The 22,599-nt window shown below is 49.2% G+C and overlaps 1 protein-coding gene and 1 non-coding gene across 2 annotated transcripts in view; both read right to left on the bottom strand.

Annotated features, from left to right (window-relative positions):
• Positions 1–10,597: 10,597 nt before the first annotated feature.
• Positions 10,598–22,599, bottom strand: part of LOC126534139 (uncharacterized) — a 36,504-nt gene continuing 24,502 nt past the window's right edge. The window contains exons 6-7 of the mRNA XM_050181367.2: positions 14,668–14,760; positions 10,598–10,892 (exon numbers count right to left, since the gene is read on the bottom strand). Coding sequence (XP_050037324.2) covers positions 10,762–10,892; positions 14,668–14,760 — 224 coding nt within the window. The 3' untranslated portion in view covers positions 10,598–10,761. The remainder of the gene's footprint in view (positions 10,893–14,667; positions 14,761–22,599) is intronic.
• On the bottom strand, positions 21,265–21,337 carry TRNAS-CGA (transfer RNA serine (anticodon CGA)). Its single transcript has one exon. It is a non-coding gene; the product is annotated as a tRNA-Ser (tRNA).

The following is a 22,599-nucleotide window of genomic DNA, read 5'->3' as shown; positions in this document are numbered from 1 at the left end:
TACAAAAATCTGCGCTCCCTTTTTATTTGTCAGAAAGAATTTCCTCTAACTGCATTGTGCATTACAAGAGGGACACGACTGAACCAATAAAGCATATTCAGGCACCACCACTGATGTTCTGCTTTTTCATCGGTTCTTGCAGTTTTGTGCAGATTCCAGCTAGCATAAAATAAATACGAAACGTTTTTATAGCAGCTGACTGAGACGTTAAAAAACTTGCGGCGCATTTATCCCACGGCGATCACCAACGGTAATGCATTAGTATTTAACCAGTACAGCGAAGCAACGTGTTTCTATACCGTCGAAACGAGGTGCGTACGAGGAGCGTACTGCAGCGAGACTCCTTTTTCACGCTTGCCCAAGAGCACTCGCTCGGCGCATTCTAGCCGCACCACCGCGAAGCCTGTACGTAGCCTTCAAAATGCATGAGCCGCCGGAGCGACCAAACGCTGAGAAACACCCGATGGGGCAATCGGACTCTTCTCACGTGCTTCTTCCTGCCCGCTGTAAGGGTTGGGGTCGGGCATGAAATAGATGGTAGCTGGCCCATGCCGTCGTCCAACTCATCCACGCTGAGGACGTTGCTGAAGGGAGAGACTTGTTCTCATCGAGAACGAGGAATATGGGATTTATTTACACTATCTACACGAAGGGTGGAGAACGTTACAGTTCATCAGTCTAGCATGACTGAAAGAGAATGCACACTGAACCGCCAACAACGGCTGGTTAAATACACCCTGTCTTCCCTAGATACCTAGGTGAGGGAAAACGGCCGTTCAACCTTCGACCAATGGGAGCATCCAAAGTCATCGTAGCTGCGGCGTGCTGGGAGAATTTAGAAAGTCGGCACCTCTGCAGGGCGATCGTAACACCGCGCTGCAACCTCTGGTGGCTCTGCCAAGATGTCCGCGTGTGGCCTCCAAGTTGAGAAGCGTGGTGCGCCAGTGGCTGCGAAAGTTGAGCATTGTTTACCGCGCTTGCCGTGCAGTCAGTGGCCCATACTCAATAACGTAGGTTGGCGAGAGGTTCATTGAAGAGCGGCACGTAACTAGGGCACTTGCGGTAAACTCGCAATGCATCGCGAATCAGCCGTGGCGCTACCAGCGCGGCGATCGACGAAAAGGGAAACCAGCGTCCGAAGAAGCCGCTAGCAGAAAGAAAGAAATAAAGTCGGTTGTCACCGAAATACCGAGACTCACGCCTGTCCCTTCGTTCCGCGCACGTACAGTCTTTGTCAAAAAACTTAAGGCCGCTATGAAAAGCCAAGGAGCGGCAGCGCTCCGCTATCGTGGCGCTGCCACCGTCGGCGCCCGCCGTCGCTCGTTGACGCCGAGGATGAAGAGGGCCAATGAAGCGCGGGCCCTATAACGTAGAACTATTCCAATATGGTATTATTCCAATCTCCTGACGTCGAAGTTGCGTAACCGCCGACGCAAGCATCGGGCGGTGACCCTCAGGGTTGTCTGAACAGACCAATCAGACGCTCTCCTCGTTTATAGGAGGTGATTTTTGTTTGCTTTAGTAAGGAATAACATTGCCTACACTGAGCAGCTTGTCTAATTGGCTGTCAAGAGGCGAGGAGCCCGCTCAAGTGGAGAGGTATTCGATGGGACGGAGCCAGTGCACTGAATATTGATAACCGGATGAAGAGGGTGGTGCCGGCCTCTGTGATTGGTCCACTTTCGTTTACTTAGCCTGTGGTGGCTGGTCGAAAATCGCGGCTGCCTGCAACGGAATGTTAAGAATGCCGTTAAAAGGGATTCTCAGGAAAGAACAGTTGGCACAATGAGGTCGTAAACGTGCCGAAAGTGCTCGATAACGTTACACGGCCACGAAAAAAGCTTTATTGTATGCAAATATACCGATGCTCTCCGGCAGGTGCGCGTAGCCACTACTTGAGCGATATGGCGGCAGCCACGTTTTATTACTTTTGAAACGGAGCACCGTGGGGCTATTTGGAAGAAAATTCAGCTTTGCTCGGCGTATTAATTCATCTTGAACGCGTACACGTCACTTTGACCTGGCGAGTTTTCGTGGTTGTATGACGTCGCACCACAGGCAGGTGAAGTGGGTGTCGCCCGAAATCTTTTGACCGATATCCGAGGGCTAATGGCAAAAAGGCGTCGAATAAAAAAAAATTCTTCTGTTCCCTCCAAGCATGCATATTCTGTATGTACACAGGGAAATAGCGCGGTTTTCGTGACGTCGCATCACAGACAGGCGAAGTGAGGGTGGTGCAAAAAGCTTTTGACCAATCGCGTAGTGCTGATTGAAGAATTGGAATATGAAAGTTTGGAATTCCTTTACGTTATAGCTCCTATCAAACATCCTTTGACAACAGCGCCCGCGAAAAACTAGTGCGGCGTTCATTCTGCCAGCTGCTATAGCTCATCTTGCGGCCGCCGCTTCGTGCGAGTAACGCGAGTATGCGGCCTGTATTGGGAGAAACATCGGAACAAAGAAGGTCAAGCGGAAAGTCGGAGAGGGTGGGATAATCGCATTTTTGCACGAGCGCACTTATCAAAGGATGCTCCAGGGTAAGCGACATGCTTCCCTGGCCTTCTTTATCCTGGGCGCCAGCCAGTGGCGGCGCCCGCTGACGGTGGCAGCGCCGCGATAGCGGAGCGCAGCCGATCCCTGGCCGTTCATAGCAGTCTTAAGTTTTTTTGATCAAGGCTGTACCTACACTTGGTGACCGCAATTGTCTCTTCATTCGGCGCACGTACCATCGGCCTATAAAAGGTGACAGACCACGGCTCAGGGGGCCAGTGTGGCTGCGGGGCCACGCCACAGCGCTGCCATAGGGGCTGCTGTCTCGCTCCGCACGCTCATGGCGAGAATGATCCCAGTGACGCCAGACATGGCCTTCACTCTCACGCGGGGCCTTGTCACACTTGATAAATTTCTAGTGCATGGTTCATAAACTCTGCTGCTGACAGTCGTGACGAAGGGGACCACCCTGGGACCCAGGTATGCGGGAATACGATTAGATATATACACAAGTAAACATATAAAAGGATACATAGACCCCGAAAAGTGCGTGAAGTACCCTAAGAGTGCTAGCGTAACGATTTAAGCAATACGCGAGTACGTAGCATTCGTTCTAACAACAGACCTATGACGTCGCATATTCTCCTGATTTATAATATATTTGAGACAAACCAGTACAGGCCTTCCAAAGCTTTTCAAAAAGCTGTCTACAAGGAAAAATTTCGGCAGAACGAATCTCACGGTGACTCGTAGCAGAAATGAATTTCAATTGAATCAATCTAGCGACACAGCGTATTGTTACCACCGAAACGAGGTATGTATGAGGCGTGTACTCTGGCGGAACACTGCTTTCGCGCTTCCCTATGAGCACTCGTGGCCATCATCCACCGCCTTCACCCTGAAGTCTGCCCGTGGCGTCTGAAATACATGGGGCGCAACTGCGTGCGAACGGTGGGAAATGCGTGCCTGCGGCAGCCGGATCCTTGTCTCGTGCTTCTTCCTGCACGCGCTGCACCGTCTAGTGGCTGGGCGAACAAATCCACGCGTGGCCTTCGAGAAGGAAACCGTTGCGCGCCGATTCCTGCGCACGCTGAAAATTGTTCCCTCGCTTGCCGCACACTCAGTGGCACGTACTCAGTGATACAAGTTGGCGAGAGGCTCACCATTTGGCAGTAGACTACCCAGTGTACCAGGTAGGCTGCATTACGTTTAGGTACAGACTTATATACACGTATACATAGAAACAGAAAAAAAAATCCAGCTTCTTCGCCACTTGGGCGTCCTAGATGCAGCACTAGAGACGGTCTACGCAAGTGAGAACTACATCCTCTAAGCACAGCGGTGATAGGTTGGCCGGAGGCTTTGGAGGATGGAAGCAGAGACAGGTGAATCTTGAAGACACTTTTTATTTAGATCATTTCACCAGAAAAAGACATAGAAATACAAGAGAGAGAGAATGAAGAGGAAAGGCAGGGAGGTTAACCAGATACGAGTCTCCGGTTCGCTACCCTACACTGGGGATAGGGGATAGAGGTTAGAAAGATGACAGAGAGGAAAACGCAAAAAAAAAAGGGAAGAAAAAGCACGCACACATGGAGGCACACACACACAAAAGGCGTTCCAGTTAAAGTCGTTCACACAGGCCGGTAGATCGCAAAAAGCGCAATAGCGCTTGCACGGCCTTCTTCTGTGACGGTAGGTCCTTTCGATGTTGTAGAATTCTTTTTTCGGATAGCGCTTGGTCGTCCAGTTGGTCAAGTTCGTGGCGAAGGCATGCCCTCTGTGTACTGTACTGCGGGCAGGCACACAAAATATGGCCAATTGATTCTTCATGGCCGCAGTGGTCACACGTTGGGCTGTTGGTCATCCCCATACGGAATGCATAGGCTTTAGTAAAGGCAACGCCCAACCAAAGTCGATATAAAAGCGTGGCGTCTCTACGGCGAAGCTGTGATGGCGTTCGAAGACTTAGTGTTGGATCAAGTGAGTACAGTCGCGTGTTTCTTAAATGTGGCTCATTCCATTGCGACGCGGTGCACTGCCGAGCAAGTAGACGGAGCTTCCGTGCTGCGTCAGTTCTAGAATGAGGAATTGGGACGTGGCGCTCCTCAGTATGGGCTGAGCGGGCAGCGTGATCCGCCCGTTCATTGCCGATAATCCCGCAGTGACTTGGAAGCCACTGAAAGGTTATCTCATGGCCTGCTTCACTTATATGTTGCAACGTCTCTGTAATATGGAATATTAGTTGTTCGTGTGGTCCGCGTCGTAAAGGTGACAGTAGAGACTGCAGTGCCGCCTTCGAATCGCAGAATATTGTCCATTTACAAAATACAAAGTCTAACTTAAACATATGGGGCTACGCTATATTTGCCAAGCGATGGTGCATAGCACTACAAGTTGACTCCAGAACGCTTGGCCGGGGTGAATCGGCAGCGTTTTCTATCCCTCGGTGCCTCCCCTCCCACCCGCAATTATAGATTTTTATGGCTTAACGTTAAACGTATTATTCGTGGGGAAACCATGCGTCCTGAAAGGTCTAAACATTCTTTACTGCAATGCTATTGCCGTGAGAGACGGAAGTCCACACATAATTTGCAATGCGAAATTATGTTCCTAAACGTGGACCATGCACAAGCCACCACTGAATTGTAGTAAATATTCGTTTAATTAGTATTTATTAATGACAGTGCAACGCACGCCCGAACAAGGGTGAAATAGGTGGACATTTTTTTCATACATACCCGATTGGGGCCACAGCGCCGTGCCATCTTCTGAAAGGAGTCATACTACGAGCCGGAAATCAGGAGTGCTTACGCCTGCCTACCCCACAAAGTCCATCTTATCTGGCACGCCGTGGAAGTAGCAGCAAGGCGTGAACTGACTTATCGCATCGAGCTGCAGAAGCCGAAGCAAAGCGCCATAGAGGTGAGAACGCCACAGACGAGAGACAATGTGCACAAACGTGTAGTGTTAGATGCCCTGATCTTGTTGTTTGACACACCGAGGAAGAAACGAGGTGGTAGACTCGGCAAACAAATGCAACCACAGCCATCACAACATACTATCGTCATCGTATAGTCATCGTCATACAGTGGTCGCCATTCCATCATCGTCGTATACTACTCCTCATGCCATCGCAGTCATGTCAGCATCTTCATTGCACCGTCCTCATAGAGTCGTCAACAAGTATACGTTGCCATACCATCGTCTTGATGCGGTCCTGGTAGCGAGATCAGGATGCCTTAGGACATGCACTTATAAACTGAGATACAAGGAAGAATAAGCATCTGCTTGTTTCGCTAAAGCTAGGAAAACGATGGAGCATGTTTTATTAGAATGTGAACAAATCTGCCCAACGGTCGATTTAGGCTCTTCTGGTTCTTCTGGCAGCGCGAGCAAGGGGAAACGAAACATATTCCGCTTTGGGAGCCCACGGAAAAATTACAAATGAGGCAGTGCAAGGACATATGGGCTGGGCCTCGTTTGGGGGTGACTTGAAGATTGGTGGATGTAGCGAAACGGAAAACAACGGAGGCATACAAGAACAAAGTTCCTAATAGGCGTTCAGAAAGTTTGTGATAGAAATGCTTGGTGGTTTTTACTGTTCTTTTTTCTTTTACTTTTTTAACATAGGTAGGACACTGGGAAATGTAATAATTAGAGCTTGGTGGCGCAACGCACCACCCCGTTTCAAAGGAGACGCTCATAGCATTCGACCCTCCATCCTTATTCCTGGTCGTGTGGTGAAATGGTGTATCCGAAGGTCCTCGCACTCATGCATGCGAAAGGCATGGTGCTACTGGCCGACAATGCAAGAAGTTTACAGACATTGGCCATTATGTCTGGCAACGGAACGACAAATCGAGGCCTTCAATTTAGCACAGAGAAACCGGGAATTATGACCTTTAGTGAAGAGACGAGTAACTACCTGGTGTCGATTCAACAGCAAGTCGTAACCACAGTCAAGCAGTTTAATTACCTCGCTGTATACATAAACGACGGAAACACTTACTCAAGCGCCTACCAAGATAACCTGAAAACTAAAGGGGAGCGGAATGCAGCAATAATCACACATTTGGCGCTTTGGGGTAACAATAGATATGAGGGGGTGCACGGAATCTGGAAAGGCGTCATGATACCAGCGCTGACGTGCGCACATGCCATTCTGTGGATAAAATCGGATATAGTCGTACTGTCGGGGTTTTAACCAAGGATCCGTGGGCCCGTCGGCTTTGGGAGCAAACGGCAACACCGCAAATGAGGCAATGCAAGGGGACATGGGTTGGGTCTCGCTTGAAATTAGAGGAGCACAGAACAAAATTAGCTTTTAAAGAAGAATCAGGAGCATAGATCAAAATAAATGGACGACTAAAGTGCACATGTATCTGTATCTAAGAAGCTTGGATACAGAATGGAGGGAGAGGTCAGAAATGTTGGCAACCAAGTACAGTGTAAGTGAAAGTGTCGATAGACAACCAGGAGTAATCAGAAAGAAATGAATGGAAATAATCGAAACGCCAAATACCGTGGAGGTTTACAAGAATGAGAAAAAAGGAAATTAGATGAGAAAATCTGTGTAATAACATGAAGGGAAGCGCCTTGCTATTTGGAGCTTGAGCTGGTTGCCTAAGGACAAAAACATACTGTAGCAAATATTCGCAATAAGATGAGGCATGTGAATGCTGCAGCAAAAATCCGGAGGCCACTCAGAACATCCTAATGGAATCCAAAGGGATTCACCAAGTGAGACCAGTACGCAACGTACAACTTCCAGAAGTGCTTGTATTTGAACTCGACGGAAGTATGAAGCGGCCAGCAGTCAAGATAAGCAAGCGACGTTCACACTACTGGTGGAAAAAAAAGCAGGAAGGGGCCTGATCCGACCGGATTCATTACATGCATAGGCAGTGGTACAAGGTAGATAGAGAATATTCAAGAGATGTGTAAGAATTCTAGAAGGAAAAGCATTGATAGCATAGCTGAATAATTCAAGCAGCCTAGGCGACGATTTGTACACCCCACCCCCCCCTTTTCCAAGGCAATGCCAATGAATCATCATAAATCATCAGCACCATTTTCATTTTCTGTCGTCTGCCTGCGCTTACGTATTTCGCTGCAAAGCGTCCTTATAACGCGCGATGTTACTTTTTCGGTGGCACTTCTAGCTCTTGCTGATTGGGTATTACTGTTTTCCGCGCTGTTTGCGAAGAAACATTGCATATGCAGCAAGAAACCACCTACCGATCGAACTCCCTCTTGGATCTTATCGATTTTCAGCGCGACCATTCATCGTCGAAGGTGGTGCTTTTCAACAAGTTTTCCGCCTTTGCTTGTTTAGACAAGCTTTGTTGCGTTTAAGGTGAAAACTGCTGCACCGTAGCTTCGATTGTACTTTGACGTGTACTGAACGGTCGACACCGTGCGCACATTTTTGTATGTGTGTACGAGCTAGAGCCCTAGAGTTTTCTATTTTGTGAGTGCTGCCCTTTTCTACCCATTGTTTCGGTCACAAACAATTGTTTTAGCAATTATTCTAGATATCGCGTGCGTCATGCAGACATTCATTGATTTCCTTTTCAGAAATGTCTGTGTAGTCGTGTATATGTGTTTTCTTTTTTTCGGTCGTTTTGGCATCGGAGTGTCATGTTAGCTTTCACTAGACTATGTGCAAACTGATCCGCATAAATAAAGGTCTCCAATAAAGTAACTTGTAAGATACTCTAAATTAGAATAACCAATATTAAAAGTAATTTGACCTGTTAGCAGCAATATGTGTGGTTAGCATGCACGCTAACCGCGCACGTCATGCCATCGCCGTCCCTGCGTCGTCATGATATAGTCCTCAGAACGTACTGTCACACCGTCGCGGTTATCGCTGGCTTTGTTCCCTCGTGGTCGTTATATCGTCATGACAACTTCGCCATCCATTTCGTAATGCCAGTGACGTCACACGATCATCGTCACACATTCGTCGTCCCGCATTGGCGTGCATTCATTCGTTGTCAGGCCACTGTCACTAGGACGCCCACCCTGTGGGCCTGTGGCCCGAGTTTCCTTCGCCCACGGCCGGCACTGTGGCATGAGCAGGACGCAACCCACCAGAGCCATTCTGTGCAATCAAAGTGAGTGCCCGTGAGACTGCGAAACGTCACCACCACCGTTCACGCTAGGTAGAACGCATTCTGTAAGAGGTCCGAGTTTCCCCTCACTCAGGCCAGCACGACAACATTACAAATATCGCGGAGGCCCCTTCGCGAAGGTGGTGTATGATTACGACAAGCGACTACCCCTAAAGTTGACGTACGTGGCATTGTCCAAGGCTACCAGCCTCGAGAGTCTATACCCGAAAAACGCAAAAGGCGATTTCAAGGTTCCGGCACGAGGTCGGCTCCACGAACAGGCAACACGTCGACGAACTGAAGAGACTCGCCAAGCGCCGTCTGTAGACCATCGCTGATCTAGCCGAGGCTTTCGTGCAGTACCACAACGACAAACAACACGTTCCGCTCGCCGCGCTAAACTTGCAGTCCCCGAACGTCCACGCAGAGGAGGTGGAAAAGGGCGCGGTGATCAACAACATCGGCCAGCTGCTGGCTCTCTCCGAAAACTGAAATGACGATGCCACTCCAATGCAGGATTTCGAGTGCGTCATCCACAGCAAGCCGCCCGAGTACAGGAGCGCCGGTGGGGCCATATACGCGAACATGGTCCTGCGTGTGGTCATGCGTAATTTAACCGATGGGGCAATCCACCATCGCCTGCTATCACCCGACTCCAAACAGACGCTCATAAAAGGCCATGTTGGCGACGTGAGCGTTGCGCATGTAAACCACCACAGGCCTTTTCAAAACATCCGGCGCCTCGGCCACATTGGTTTGTCAGGGCACTCGTCACCGGTATGTGTATACCACGCAGGACCTACTAGATACCAAGGGATACACTTCCCTGCCTCCACACATTGGCAGTAGCCATTCAAGACTTGTTAAAGGCATTGAATTGGGCTATTTGCTATGTCATACTTGGAACCTATGCTTGGAACCTTGGAACATGGAACCGCAACTGAAGTTCCCAATGCTTTCAAAACTGCTTTCGTCTATTTGGCCGTGAGAGGTTTTCTCACGGGGAAATGCGAGGCAGCACGAAGCTTGCGCTTCTCGGTGCCTTTTCATCAAGCCAGCGTTGTGACAGCAAGTGCTCGTGGTCGTCGAGTGAGATATGTTTATATTTGCCTATGCGGGGGTGACACTGAAATTGAAGCATTAAAAATAATGCAATGTTGCATAATTGCATGATATATTTTGTGACCGTGACAAGGGGACGAGTAACTACCTGAAGAGACTACCTGGTGTAGATTCAACAGCAAGTCGTAGCCACAGTCAAGCAGTTTAATTACCTCGGCGTATACATAAACAACGGAAACACTTACTGAAGCGCCCACCAAAATAATCTGAAAATTAAAGGGAAGCGGAATGCAGCAATACATACTTTACATTTTTTACGGCCCCCTATTTCTTTTTATTCAAGCTGAGTTTTACCACTCCATTTTTTTTTCACGTGCATGTATGTCGAATTCGTCTTCTTTCGCGTCTGCTTTGGCTGATGCGCCTTTATTTATATATGTATTTCTTCCAGTAGGCCATGCGGGCTGATCGCGGAGATAGTGAGGTCCATGGTGCATTGTGGTTTATTTTTTACCATATTGGTGCTAATTACACTCGTACCATTGGCTTTACCTGCTCTTCGGCTTATTCTAGTTTCTTGTCTCGTTGAGACAGATTTTGATACCCTTTGCGGGTCACTAAAACGCTCCGTAAGCGCGAAAGGGCCGTTTTTTTCGAAAGGCAGCATAGATATCCCGAATCCTATGTACGCCAAATCCGTGTGAAATGGCCGAAGAATAACTTGACTTCAATAATGCATGCTTCAGACGGTGAGAGTACGTGGTGGTGCTTTCGCACGCATTAGATTAAAGCAGCGCTAACAAGGTTTGTTATCTATAATTTCCTGGCACGTAGTTGAATTCGGTTTCGCGCTTGTTGCACGTTGCGTCACATTCGTGACTTTACTTCCTGAGTTTACATAATAGAGGCAATGAAGTTTCCCTATGTGCTTCGCACAAATTCTGGAGCCGAGAATTTATTATGTTCTTAACAAGAAAAATAAATGCAACCTAATACGGCTACTGCAGGGAACCTCTAGCACGGGAAAACAGCAGGACGATTTGAAGAGGTCAGCATTGTTGTTTTTCTTTACACATCGATTTTGGTGCGTTTATTGACAGGCGGCCATATCTTTCACTACAATCGCTTGTGACCTGCAAAAGGCGTCGAATATGAAGTCACATTTCCAGTTGCGATTTCCGACAGCACTTTTGCGAACCCAGTACGTGCATTGCGTTTTTTCTGCAACGAAGAAGGAAACTGATTAATGAACGGCGACAGCAATTATGCGCGTTAAAGCTTCAAGAGCAACACACGATGTTGGAGCTGCTGTAGATAGCGGTCCATTTCGCTCAGCCACATAGCGAAAACGCGAGCGTGTGTGTGCTAGGTGCTTGCGCAATGTGAAGCTACATTCATCTGAGCTGGTAGTTCATGGTTAAGGTGAGTGTAAAGAGACGCCGAAGAATAGCACGAAATTAGGTTAAATAAATAAAGGGACTCAGAACTGGACAGAATGTGTTGTGAGAGCTTGACAGAAATAAAGTGTGCCAGATTTGTAGTCATGAAATGCAGCGCGCTGTTGGCGACTTAAGTAGGAATCGTAACTTTAAACGCGCCAAGAAAGTCTCAAAAGCCAGTAAAAGTGGTGAAATCTTGGTACTTCGGACGTAGTGCATGAAATAACTGTACGTAAGTTGGCTGTTATTAAGGACAGCTTACCTATTGCTTAAAATTGAAGTTGGTGTAATATTAAACGCTTGTGCTTTATTTATTTATTTATTTACAGAATGTCTATCTCGCGTATATATATGTGTTACCGCTTATTACGAAGTAAACAAAGGCCACGCTAACGAGCGGTTCATGCATCGCACAATGCATGGCAGCGCACGTGCTGTTGTACGCGCGCGAGTTTGCGAGTAAGTGTCCAGACTGGCGTCGTCTCGCTGTGATGCACAAAAATGCCGTCGGCTAGTTGTGCCATAAATGGGTACTAGCACCAGAATATTAGCGCACTCGTGCCTATACGACAACAGGCTGAACTGCGCAACATTTGTGAAAGCGTCATCTCGCTTTCGAGAACATAAAGGGCCCCTGAAACGGTTCGGACAAATTTTGTAGGCGCGTAGGCTACAGCGAAAGTTAATCATTTGCACCACAATTTATGTGAAACGTCTCAAATAAGTAGAGCTACGGACGATTACAAGTTACCCTGCCCCATAGCCATGCATTTTCCCCTCAGCTCGTTCGCCGAGTGATCGGGGCTAAGCTCCGCCTTCACTGGCTCTGCGTCATGATTGTACGTCGTGTCGTCGACTTCCGGTCCTCTAGTAGCGAGCGCGCGAAGCCTCTCCAAACTCTCCGCTAGCTACTTGGCAGTCGACCCCAAGCGAGAGCTACCGAAGCAGTGTGCGTTGCAAGCATTCTGCGGCAGCGCCGAGCGTGTCTGGTATTCTGGTAACCAGAGGTGAGCTCGGCGTTTCGACGGGTGGCTGGAGGCATAAACTCAAGCTGATGAAGCAAATTAAGCCTAGACGTACGTGAGGGGCCTGATCGGTCTGCGTGGTCCAGCTACCTGTTGCCGCAGAGTTTAGCCATCCAAACAAAGCGCTAATATTGCCCTAGCCAAGTATAAAATATTTTAAACATTTACAAAAACACCGTTTTAATGATTACACTCCTGCGAAAAATTTACACGAGCAGCAAAGAAGAATACATTTCGTTATGCTAATTTGTGTGGTTGAGCTCTGTACCACCAGGTGGCTGCACCATGCAGACCATTCACATTTGCACTTCGGCTCATCCCGTGAAACGACACGGTAAAACGGCCAGGCCATGTCCCCTTGCACTTGCGTTTCGCGAAACGCTATTGCGTTAGCAATCGTTCGGTGTAAAGGGAAGGGATCGGATGGCGGCAGTCTGATGCGCTGCAGCCAGTCCGCTCGTCTGCTACCTTGCGGAGGGACACGATGTCGCAACTTGACATATTGTCAGTCGCTACGTTTGCAGTTCACAACTCAACAAAGTCAAATCATAGTGCTCGCGAGAAGACTGAGACCGACTCTGACCGCGGAGCTCTCGTCAAAATGGAGCACGTTGTAATACAAGCGGACGACGCTTGCTGTGTGCCGGAAGCGCTTAAGTGTAGTGAGAAACTGTTCTTGTGCATTCTCTTTCTGTTACTTTCTTTTTTATAGAAACCAATTCACTATCATTGCAACTATTACGAACATCCTTTGTTCACCATAAAGATAGAAAAATTGGTGATGACGCGCCCTGGGCAATCAGTCGGATCGCTCGCCCTACTGGAGTCAATTGGGTGATTTACGTCATATGGGGTAGGGGCGACTGAAAATTCTGCCTAGCAGTGTGGTGCGATCGGCAGCGATGTACATTTTTGAAACCTTTTAATAAATTACAAGCTTTACGCGGAGCACTTAGATGCGTCAAATAATGATCAAAAGGACCTACTCTAACGACTCAGTACGTTTTTACAAAATCGTAAATATCGCCTGAGGGCCCTTTTAACTTGGCTTGACTAAAAAGCAGCCTTAATTAGCTATTATTTTAGACATAATTTGCCACTTCGCGAAATGTGAATCGTTGGAACATCGTCTTGATAAGCAAAATAATACTTTCTCACAGTTACGGCCGCGCTTGTCTGCCGCCCACCAATACCAGCGTCTAATCGCCATCACACTTACTATCACTGTTCTTTGATCATGCTTCCGGTGAACGGCTGTATCCTCACTGAAGGTAAAAAAATGATATAAGACGTTCCACGGAGTTTTCCGCGTTACAACTTTATGATTAGACACTCTTACCGGTACGCTTTTCATTGCGCTAAAAAAGTGGGTACCATAAATATTGGTTGTCAGTTCCTTTAGGCATGCTTTCTCATTTTTGTTTACGATGATTTCACGAAGGTAAGTTGATAATTAAACGAAAAGAAATGAAGGACAAGGTTTATTTTCCCAATTACGAATCGGGCCAAAACTCGAGTAGTTGTGCGGCATTGCGACGCCGCAAGTTTGGTAGTGCGTTTTTCTTCGGTATTTTGGTCTTGGTGGCCCACTACAACATCTATAAACCTGCTGAGGTTAGTCTTTGGCTCCTTTAGAATACAACGTACTCAGTCGTAAGCGATAAAAAATTAACTAGCCGCACGTAGACGACGTCGCTGTTCTACGGTGACCCCTCTGGCTACGTCGCCTAACTTGCCATAAAGCAACCGACCACAAAACTACTAAGCGCTGCTGCGCAGATTTCCGACGTTCCCGGTAAAAATTTGTTAATTGTTCTTCGCCTGAATGCAAAATTTTGCATGCGAGCAGTGATCTGCATTAATTTCACAAATGTAATGTTATTTTAGTAAACTATTAGCAAATTAGTATCGAATTTTCTTTATTTATAGAGCTCATGAAGATTATCGCGCGATTTCTTATGACAGCAGCTATACTGTAAATATTTACCCCCTGAGAATTATCAACAACTCGTGTACTTTTAAAGTAGTTGTACTTGCCAGAATGTAGTGTCCCTCGAGAGGTGTTCTTAAATATAATTGCTGTGCGAGACGTGACCCTTGATTTTCCATGGACTTTTGGATATCAAACGTTTTCCTTACTATTTCTTTTTTTTTTCAGAGAACTTGTTTTTATATGAGCCAGCCTTTACGGCGAGGTTGACTGGGCCTCTCCTCTGCAGCATTTGTACGAACACAATCGCCAATTTTTCACCGACGACCCTCGTATGCCGCTAAGTACAAACTAGAGCACATGAGCAGCATTTGGCTAGAGTAAGGCACGCACTTGGCCCGTTTGGTTGAAGTTGACTACGACAGCAGCGCAATTAAATGAAACAACACAACGACCCAGCTGAAGGAGATACACGCATACAACACATGAGAAGAATCATGAGGAACAACCACACATGAGAGCTGACTTATCGTCCGATACATGTGTGGTTCTTTCACTGAACTTGGCCCTCCCTTTGGTGCTTACACCATAATGCTGCTTACTTCCTTGTGGTGGCAGCCTCGACAGAATGAGGCAGTCTCGGTCGGCGTGTAGAACTGGAAAACCGTCAATTCCATACGGCAGTGCGTCTTGTTCTGAAATGACAACGTGCATTAGTGTACGTTTATGTCTCGTAATACAGCCGCATGGTAATTCATGCGTTATCCACCCACCGAGCATGAGGTTGGGCGTTTGATTCCCAGCTGCTGCAGGTTCAAGTAAGTATCGACACTAAAAGTAGCGAACCTTGCACGTTAATGATCACCAGGTGGTCAAAATCAAGCTGGCGCACTGCAGTGCGGTGTCTGTCATAGCACCTGCGTCCCCTTTTGCATCGTTAAAGACAACCAATAAGTCACTTTAAGCGTTAGTGGCACTTCCACGATGTCGTTTTCTGCAAGCATTAGCTGACGTTAGTTGAATCCCTTACGCGCTTAACTATATCCTTCAGTGTGGTTAGAAGCAAGGTGTGACTGCTTTCTTTATTAAGTAAGTTTCGCTTCCCATTACTAATCTTACTTTGCGTATCCAACTAGGCCTATAGGAAGTACACAAGGAAAATATAGACAGCCGGTCTTATTTGCGAAGAGCCCCGGCACACTCCTTGCCTGGGACGGATTAACCTATGGGCTAAGGTGGCTGCAGCACCTGGCCCCCAGCTGCCAGGGAGTGCCATAAAGAACACTTGGTTGACGGGCCCCTCAACAATATTGTTACGTAGGAAGACGCAGACGAAAAGCTATGTACAAATATATTTACAAGGAAAATACGCTGCGCTTGGCCAAGAGGCAACAGCCCGCGCTAGCTTCTAATCGTCGTCGTCGTCTTCACACTGCTGGCCTTTCGTGATCGCGCATATTGTGCCGTAGCACTACCCCCGGCTGCAAAAGCGCCGTCCCGGAGCGACTAAAGATCGGACTCGGAAGCAGTGTAGTAGGCCTTGAGCCTACTGACGTGTACGACATCACTAGATGCCACAGGAGAGGACGAGGTTGAGGCCACAGGAGCAATTTCGTAAGTCACAGGCGTCACCTGGCGCAGCACGCGGTAGGGCCCTGTGTATCGCGAAAGGAGCTTCTCTGAAAGTCCGACGTGACGAGAGGGCGACCACAGGAGCACGAGCGCACCAGGTGAAAACTGTACGTCACGATGGCGGGCGTTGTACTGACACTGCTGAGTGGTCTGTGAGGCCGTCAGTCGAGCACGGGCAAGCTGGCGTGCATGGTCAGCGAGGGCGATGGCGTCGCGCGCATTCTCGCTTGTTGAGACCGCAGCAGGAGGAAGTGCCGTGTCTAGGGGCAAGGTAGGTTCGCGACCGTACAGTAGATAAAAGGGAGAAAATCCGGCGGTGTCGTGCCGGGAAGAATTGTACGCAAATGTTACGTAAGGAAGGGCAATGTCCCAGTCGTGGTGGTCCTTGGAAACGTACTTGGCCAGCATATCGGTAAGAGTACGGTTTAACCGCTCTGTCAGGCCATTGGTTTGAGGATGGTATGAAGTAGTCAGTTTGTGTTGAATGGAGCAGGAACGCACAATGTCAGCGATAACTTTCGAGAGGAAGTTTCGACCACGGTCAGTAAGCAGCTGTCGCGGGGCGCCATGAAGCAAGATAATGTCACGCAAGAGAAAGTCCGCGACGTCAGTGGCGCAGCTGGTAGGGAGAGCCCGAGTGATAGCGTATCGGGTGGCGTAATCAGTCGCGACGGCTACCCATTTGTTCCCAGAAGATGACGTGGGAAAGGGACCGAGCAGGTCTAATCCAACACGAAAGAACGGTTCCACAGGGACGGTGATCGGCTGGAGATGACCGGCAGGTAGCACCTGAGGTGTCTTCCGACGCTGGCAGGGATCACAGGCAGCAACATAGCGTCGAACGGAGCGAGCGAGACCAGGCCAATAGAAGCGGCGGCGGACGCGGTCGTACGTGCGGGTTACCCCAAGATGTCCTGAAGTGGGTGCGTCATGCATCTCAAAGAGCACAGTCTGTCGTAGCTGTTTTGGCACGACAAGAAGAAGGTCAGAGCCGTCAGGGAGGAAGTTCCTTCGATACAGAATGCCACCCTGGAGGACATATCGGCGAACGGATGCGTCGGTAGGTGTAGAGCGCAGACGCTCGATAAGTGCTCGCAGCGATAGGTCTCGGTACTGCTCATCGGCGATGTTACCGAAGGCAGAGACAGAGAAAATGCCGTTGGCGCTACTACTGTCGGCGTCGTCAGGCTCGTCGACCGGGTAGCGAGACAGGCAGTCAGCGTCCTTGTGCAGTCGGCCAGATTTATAGGTGACAGTATACGAATATTCTTGGAGGCGTAAGGCCCAGCGACCAAGTCTTCCTGTAGGATCTTTCAGTGAGCATAACCAGCAAAGCGCGTGATGGTCTGTGACAACGGAAAAGGATCGGCCATATAAGTATGGGCGGAATTTCGCAACCGCCCAAACTAGGGCCAGACACTCACGCTCAGTGATGGAATAGTTGCGCTCCGCGGGTGAGAGGAGCCTGCTGGCGTAAGCGATAACACGGTCGTGGCCACGCTGGCGTTGTGCCAGTACTGCTCCAATTCCGTGACCGCTGGCATCAGTACGGACTTCGGTAGGCGCAGAAGGATCGAAATGGGCCAAAACGGGAGGCGTTGTGAGAATGTCGATTAGATGAGAGAATGCAGAGGCCTCGTTATCGCCCCACTGGAAAGGAGCGTCTTTTTTCAAAAGGTCGGTTAGTGGTCGTGCTATGGCGGCGAAATTTCTCACGAAACGGCGGAAGTACGAACAAAGGCCGATGAAGCTGCGCACATCCTTGACACACTTCGGAACAGGGAAGTGCGTAACAGCATGGATCTTGCCTGGGTCCGGTTGCACTCCGTTCGCGTCAACGAGATGTCCAAGGACGGTAATCTGGCGACGGCCGAATTGGCACTTCGATGCGTTGAGTTGCAGACCGGCTCGCCGAAAAACGTCCAGGACTGCTGAGAGGCGCTCGAGGTGCGTAGCGAACGTTGGGGAGAATACGATAACGTCGTCCAAGTAGCACAGGCACGTGGACCATTTGAAACCGTGAAGAAGGGAGTCCATCATGCGTTCAAAAGTGGCAGGGGCGTTACATAGACCAAACGGCATCACTTTGAATTGATAAAGACCGTCGGGTGTGACAAAAGCAGTCTTCTCGCGGTCGAGATCGTCCACGGCAATCTGCCAGTAGCCGGAGCGAAGGTCAATAGAAGAGAAATAGCGAGCACCGTGGAGGCAGTCAAGGGCGTCATCAATCCGAGGTAGGGGATACACGTCCTTTTTGGTAACCCTGTTAAGGTGCCGATAATCCACGCAAAAGCGCCATGAGCCATCCTTCTTTTTGACCAGTACTACAGGTGACGCCCATGGACTATATGATGGTTCAATAATGTTCTTGGCAAGCATTTTGCGAACTTCTGCGTGAATAACTTGACGCTCAGCTGGTGACACTCGATACGGGCGGCGATGAATAGGAGGGGCATCGCCGGTATTAATGCGATGTTTGACAGCTGTAGTTTGGGCTAAAGGACGATCGTTAAAGTCAAAAATATCGTGGTAGGAAAACAGAACGCGGTAGAGTTCACGAGCGTGCTCGGAGGGCAAGTCGGGGGCAATCATTTTCCGTAAGTCAGCGATGGTACAATTTGCCGACTGCGATGGTAGAGGAGTTTCGGATGAAGTGTCGGCTACTGCAATGGATGCTACTGAGTGATCCTCGAATGAACAAAGCTGGGCCAAAGACATCCCACGTGGCAGCACTTGTGTCGTCAAGCCAAAGTTGACCACTGGCAGGCAGACGCAATTCGCCGTAATAGATAAAACTGTATGGGGTACTGTGATCCCATGTGTAAGGAGGACGTCTTGCATAGGAGCCGCGATGTAGTGACCGTCGGGGACTGGTGGGGATGACACTAGGTCAACGTAGGTCAGTGCCGAAGGTGGCAAGCGAACGAAGTCGGCGGAACTGAGGCGACTGGGGTGTGGTTCAGCAGGATCCAGAACAGGCAGGTCAAGGCGGAGAGTACTGGCGGAACAATCGATGAGAGCAGAATGTGCGGAAAGGAAGTCTAAGCCGAGGATGATGTCGTGGGGACAGTGGGCGATGACTGTGAATAGCACGATTGTTGAGCGATCGGCGAAGGAGACGCGGGCGGTACACATACCAATTACGGGGGCTGTTCCGCCATCGGCGACACGGACAACAGGCGTCGTGGCGGGTGTGATAATTTTCTTGAGCCGGTTACGAAGGTAAGCGCTCATTACGGACAAATGCGCCCCAGTGTCTATGAGAGCAGACACAGAAACACCGTCGACTTGCACGTCAAGAAGGTGCAGATGAGTGGGCAAAGTCAGTAGAGGATTTGGCGGCGTAGGGAGCAATGCAGCGTCACCTCGAGGCGCTGCATCGTCTAGTTTTCCGGCTGGGAGCGGCGTCCGAAGGGAGTCGGCGAATAGGAGCGACGGGGCTGGGGAGAGCGAGATTGTCGTCGTTGGGGCGAAGGCGAACGAGAATAGGGGAGGTTCGTTGCAGGAGAATCAGTGGCGGCATTATCGGAGCGTGCGGCATAGGGACGAGAAGGGCCACCTGAGGGGCGAGAGTAGGCAGTATAAGTAGGCCGGCTCGGGGAACTCCAGCGACTACGACAGTGCCGAGAAATGTGCCCGATTCGATGGCAGTGGAAACAAATAGGCTTGTCGTCAGCAGTGCGCCATTCAGATGGGTTGCGGAAACGTGGTGGGTAAGAAGATGCGGGACGGGGCGAAATCGAAGAAGCCGGGCGGGTATTAGGGCGATGGGCCGAGCAGATGGTGTGAAGACCCATGTTTTCAAACTCCTGGCGGACAACTGCCTGGATCAGTGAGACCGTGACTGCAGATGTGTTGGTGGGACTGGAGTCGAAGGCAGCCGGATAGGCGGCCTCGATCTCACGCCGGACGATCCTGGTAACATCGGCAGTGTTGTTGGGACGAGGAGCGTCGGCACAGGAAGATGTCGCTGGGGTGTTGGGCAGACGGGCAAACTGCTGGTCAATACGTCGGCTTTTGGCGAGTTCCAGGCGGCGGCACTCTCTTATAACAGCATCCACCGTCGCTACGTTGTTGCAAACGAGCAAGTTGAAGGCGTCATCGGCAATGCCTTTGAGGATGTGGGAAACCTTGTCTGACTCAGTCATGTGGGTGTCAACTTTGCGGCACAGAGCCAAGACGTCCTGAATGTACGTGACATAGGGCTCTGTTGACGTCTGCACACGGCCGGAAAGCGCCTTCTGCGCGGCAAGTTGTTGACCGTAGGGGTTGCCGAACAAGTCTCGAAGCTGTGTCTTAAGTGAATCCCAACTGGTGAGCTCATCTTCGTGCGTGCGATACCAAACTCGAGGTGTGCCACCGAGGTAAAAGACTACGTTGGCGAGCATAATAGTAGGGTCCCACCGGTTATTGCGGCTGACGTGTTCATACAGGCTGATCCAGTCATCGACGTCTTCCCCATCTTGGCCCGAGAATACGCCAGGATCACGGGGAGCGGGGAGAGTGATGTAGGTCGTCGAAGTGGCAGCAGGTGTCGGAGCCGGCGGAGTCGGGTTGTCGTCGCCGGGAGCCATGAAGGAAGGCTCGACGTACCGTCCACTGCGAAGCTCCGTGACGAGGTACAGGGAACGTCCACCTCCACCAGATATGTTACGTAGGAAGACGCAGACGAAAAGCTATGTACAAATATATTTACAAGGAAAATACGCTGCGCTTGGCCAAGAGGCAACAGCCCGCGCTAGCTTCTAATCGTCGTCGTCGTCTTCACACTGCTGGCCTTTCGTGATCGCGCATATTGTGCCGTAGCAATAATAATGGGCCCCTCACCAGTGCCCCCTAGGAAATTTCGGTTCTGCAATAGAAGTTGTAAGGCCTCTTGCAGGGAGCTTTCTACCGTACTAATTATTAAAACACTTTAATAGTGGCCGAAATAATGTGTGGTGCCAGGAGGCTACCTGCCCTTCGTGGGCCGAGGCTCTCTAGATGTGTCGGAGCTCTTTATTCGCTTTGAAACATTTTTTTTTCAGTTAACTTGCGTATACCACGTCTAATTTTACAACAGCGTGTACATGCGCGTTTTTTTAACAAGTAATCTCTAATATTTGTTCCTTGCGTCACGCTATGACGGCTCCACATTGGAAGTCAGCTAGGAGTTCGTGCGCCTACGGCCATGAAATCTGACGACGGTGTGGTCTGGCCCTTGCGCCTTCTCAAGTTCAACAAATTGCCACAGAGGGCGAGAAAATCGACCGCCGCACTGCTAAGAAAACGAGTATATTAGCTCCGCTGCCGCATGCTCCCCCGTGAGCAGACTGTCTCCCGCTAGAAGCGTCTTAACACGCACAATTTTAACAAACTTTCTCCCACATTTATCGTGGTGGCTTCCTTACATGGCAAAGAGTAGGACATTTTTGTTTCCAACTTTATATAATACTATTGAGTACCCATGTCATAAGAAGCCAACAAACACTGACGCCAAGGACAACGTAGGGGAAATTACTTGTGCTTAATAAATGAAATTAAGAAACGCAATCTTAATGGAAATTAAAGTGGATGTAAAAACGACTTGCCGCAGGTGGGAAACGAACCCACAACCTTCGCATTTCGCGTGCGATGCTCTACCAATTGAGCTACCGCGGCGCGGTTTCCCCATCCACTTTCTTGGGTATTTATGTGTCCTAGTAGAACCCTCGGTGTGTGAACGTGATCTTTTCGGATGAAGGCAACTGGTCAATAAACCCACATCTGCTACCTGAAGGCATCAATGTTGCCGGATTCGAGACCCTCGTTATATCTTTGAGTACAGTCTTTGAGTACCCAGTATGTTGTTTAGCGGTAGTACACGCAGAATATTGTTCAACATAATAGACCTCGCACGCGACCTATGCACTCGCACTTCAGAATTCTAATGGTTTGTCACACCGGCCACAGTGGCATAGCAGATACGGTGTTGCATTGCTAAGTACAAGGTCGCGGGATCAAATACCGACCCCGGGGCCCAAATTTCGACGGGGGCGAAGTGAAAAAACGCCCGTGTCCCGTGCATTGGGGGGACGTTAAAGGTCCCCTTAAGATCAAAATTGGAAGAACGCTAACATAATCCTAATCCATAATAAAAGGGACTTGAAGCACTTGAAAAATTATAGACCGATCAGCTTACTGTCCGTCGCCTACAAAGTACTTACTAAGTTAATCGCAAATAGAATCAGGAACACCTGAGACTTCTGTGAACCAAAGAACCAGGCAGGATTTCGTAAAGGCTACTCAACAATAGACCATATTCACACTATGAATCAGGTGATAGAGAAATGTGTGGAATATAGCCAGCCCGTATATATAGCTTTCATTGATTACGAGAAAGCGCTTGATTCAGTCGAAACCTCAGAAGTCATGCAGCCATTAAGCAATCAGGGTGTAGATGAGCCTTATGTAAGAATACTGTAAGATATCTATAGCGGCTCCACAGCCACCGTAGTCCTCCATAAAGAAAGGAATAAAATCCGAATAAAGAAGAACGTCAGGGAGGGAGATACGATCTCTCCAATGCTATTCACAGCGTGTTTACAGGAGGTATTCAGAGGCCTGGATTGGGAAGAATTCGGGATAGGAGTTAATGGAGAATACCTTAGTAACTTGCGATTCGCTGATATTGCGTTGCTTAGTCACTCAGGGGACCAATTGCAATGCATGCTCACTGACCTGGAGAGGCAAAGCAGAAGGGTGGGTCTAAAAAGTAATCTGTAGAAAACTAAAGTAATGTTTAACAGTCACGGAAATAACAGCCAAACAGCAGGGCAGGTAGTGACCGCAGATGCGGATCATGAGACTGAAATAATCAGAAGCATAAGAATGGGCTGGGGTGCGCTTGGCAGGCATTCTCGCGTCATGAACAGCAGGTTGCC

Source organism: Dermacentor andersoni, chromosome 7 (genome assembly GCF_023375885.2).
Source record: "Dermacentor andersoni chromosome 7, qqDerAnde1_hic_scaffold, whole genome shotgun sequence".
Classification (NCBI taxonomy): Eukaryota; Metazoa; Arthropoda; class Arachnida; order Ixodida; family Ixodidae; genus Dermacentor; species Dermacentor andersoni.
Note: the sequence above shows the minus strand (reverse complement) of the source record. Positions and strands in the feature narration are given on the sequence as shown.